This window comes from Vigna angularis, chromosome 3, assembly GCF_016808095.1.
Source record: "Vigna angularis cultivar LongXiaoDou No.4 chromosome 3, ASM1680809v1, whole genome shotgun sequence".
In the NCBI taxonomy this organism is placed as follows: Eukaryota; Viridiplantae; Streptophyta; class Magnoliopsida; order Fabales; family Fabaceae; genus Vigna; species Vigna angularis.
In genome coordinates, this window is record NC_068972.1 from 26,707,400 (window position 1) to 26,709,821 (window position 2,422).

The 2,422-nt window shown below is 36.8% G+C and overlaps 1 protein-coding gene across 1 annotated transcript; it reads right to left on the reverse strand.

The window, feature by feature from the left end:
• Positions 1–1,069: 1,069 nt before the first annotated feature.
• On the reverse strand, positions 1,070–1,495 carry LOC108324570 (uncharacterized). Its single transcript, XM_017557512.1, has 2 exons — positions 1,355–1,495; positions 1,070–1,255 (listed from the first exon to the last, which is right to left on the reverse strand). The coding sequence occupies exons 1-2, from the start codon at positions 1,493–1,495 to the stop codon at positions 1,070–1,072; spliced, it is 327 nt and encodes a 108-aa protein (XP_017413001.1).
• Positions 1,496–2,422: the final 927 nt, after the last annotated feature.

Below are 2,422 nucleotides of genomic sequence, written 5' to 3' on the forward strand. Positions count from 1 at the left end.
ACCAAGAAAAGGTGTAATCATGCATACATGGAACTATTCCTTACCAAGAAAAAGTGTTTCTCTCAAACACACAGGTGTATATAGAGGTGACTCATTCACTCTACTATCACAATGTCACATGAATCAACTTTGTCTTTCATTTAACCACAATTAAACACACTCGTAAGCAAGTATCATTACAAGGGCTTTTCTATGGCTTGTAATGTGGTTGGGCTAAGAAGAAAATTGGTTTTTTCGGATCACAAAATCCTTGAGTTAAGAGAATCATTCATAAATTCATCATTTAATCACAATCTCCCTTTTCAAGAAACCATTCTCACTTTTTCCCAACTTTCCCTTGCATTAAGCTTTTCTTTTCTTTTTCTTTTGCTTTTCGTTTGCTCAATCACTTAGCTCAATGCTCATTCTCTTTATTTTCCCTTCTCAAATTTCCCAACAACCCCAAACTTGAACTTTTATTAATACCACACAAATATTCTTAACTCAACTCAAGGTAAAGATTTTCAAAAAGGGTTTTCATATCTTGTTTAAGGCTAAAGGTTCAAGGGATAGAACACATTGTGCTCTCTTTTATTGGGCTAAAATCATGCATTGGCTAAAAAGGGATAACAACAGATGTCCTTGATCATATGACACATACAAGCAAGTGATTCAATCATAGAAACCTGGGCAAAGTCATTCATGCATCTATTTCAAGTTCCAATCCAATCATTCACAAAAACTCTGGAGTCCAATCCTCTCACGGGCTAATTCAAGTTCCCTAATTCAGATAAACATCCTACTTAGTAACACAATCACAAATCATCATGCATCTATTTCACAATATTATGAGCAACCTCTTGTATATCAGCATCATGCATCATCTCAACATCAATCAATATAATCAACATCATGAAGCAATACTCATCATAAACATCATCATAAAACCATTACATCACAGATAAAGTTCAAAGCCAAGTACATCACACAAAAGAAGAAAATATAGTTCGAAACAAAATGAATGAAGTTAGAAAACTGGGTTGCCTCCCAGTAAGCGCTTGTTTAACGTCACGAGCTTGACCCAATAAACTCAAAGATCAACCAACTCCATGACTGTAGTAAGGCGTTCAACCTCACCACCAAAATAATGCTTGAGACGTTGCCCATTTACCACCCAACTTCTTTTTGGATCTTCAGCAGACAGATTTGTCAACTCAATTGCTCCATGTGGATGAACATTCTTAACTATAAATGGACCAGACCACTTAGACTTCAACTTCCCCGGAAAAAGTTTTACGCGTGAGTTGAACAATAACACGCGCTATCCTGGATGAAAAACCCTTTTTACCAGCTTCCTGTCATGATAAAATTTTACCTTTTCTTTGTATTTCCTAGAGGAATCATAAGCATGCAACCACATCTCTTCAAGCTCAAGGATTTGCCTTCTTCTCCTATCATGAGTGTCAAATGGATCAAAATTTAAGAACTTCAAAGCCCACAAAGCTCGATGTTCCATCTCTACTGGTAGATGACATGTTGTTCGATAGACTAACTAAAAAGGAGATAGCCCTATAACTGTCTTCATTGTCGTCCTGTATGCCCAAAGAGCATCATCTAACTTTTGAGACCAATCCTTCCTTGATGAAGCAATTGTTTTCTCCATAATCCTCTTTATTTCCCTGTTAGACACCTCTGCTTGTCCATTTTTCTGTGATGATAAGGTGCAGCAACCTTATGTGTCACGCCATAGTGCTTGAGTACCTTTGCAAGCTGAGAGTTGCAAAAATGAGATCCTCCATCACTAATGAGTATCCTGGGAGTTTCAAACCTGGCAAAAATTTGTCTTTTCAAAAATTTAATTACAGTGCTAGCATCATTCTTGGGACACGCCATGGCTTCTACCCATTTACTCACATAATCTACCGCCACCAATATATATTCATTATTGAAAGACAATGGAAAAGGTCCAACAAAATCTATCCCCCAGCAATCAAAGACTTCAACCTCCAAGATAGATACCTTGTAATGGCATTTCATGTCTTCTAGAGATGCTTCCAGTTCTCTGACATTTATCACAATTTTTAGCATGATTATGAGCATCTTTAAGCAACGTGGGCCAATAGAATCCTGACTGGAGAATCTTTGCAGCTGTTCTTTCTCCATTAAGATGCCCTCCATAAGGTGAATCATGACAATGCCAAAGAATTCCTTCTACTTCTTCATGAGTTACACAACGTCTCAACAAATTGTCTGCTCTAATCTTGAATAAAAGCGGATCATCCCAGATAAATTGTTTTTCATCATGCAAAAACTTTTTCTTCTGTTGCCAATTGAAATCTTATGGAATTACTCCCATAGCTTTAAAATTAGCCATATCACCAAACCATGGCCTTTTTTGAATATACAAAAGTGTTTCATCTGAAAAAGACTCCCAAATCTATTT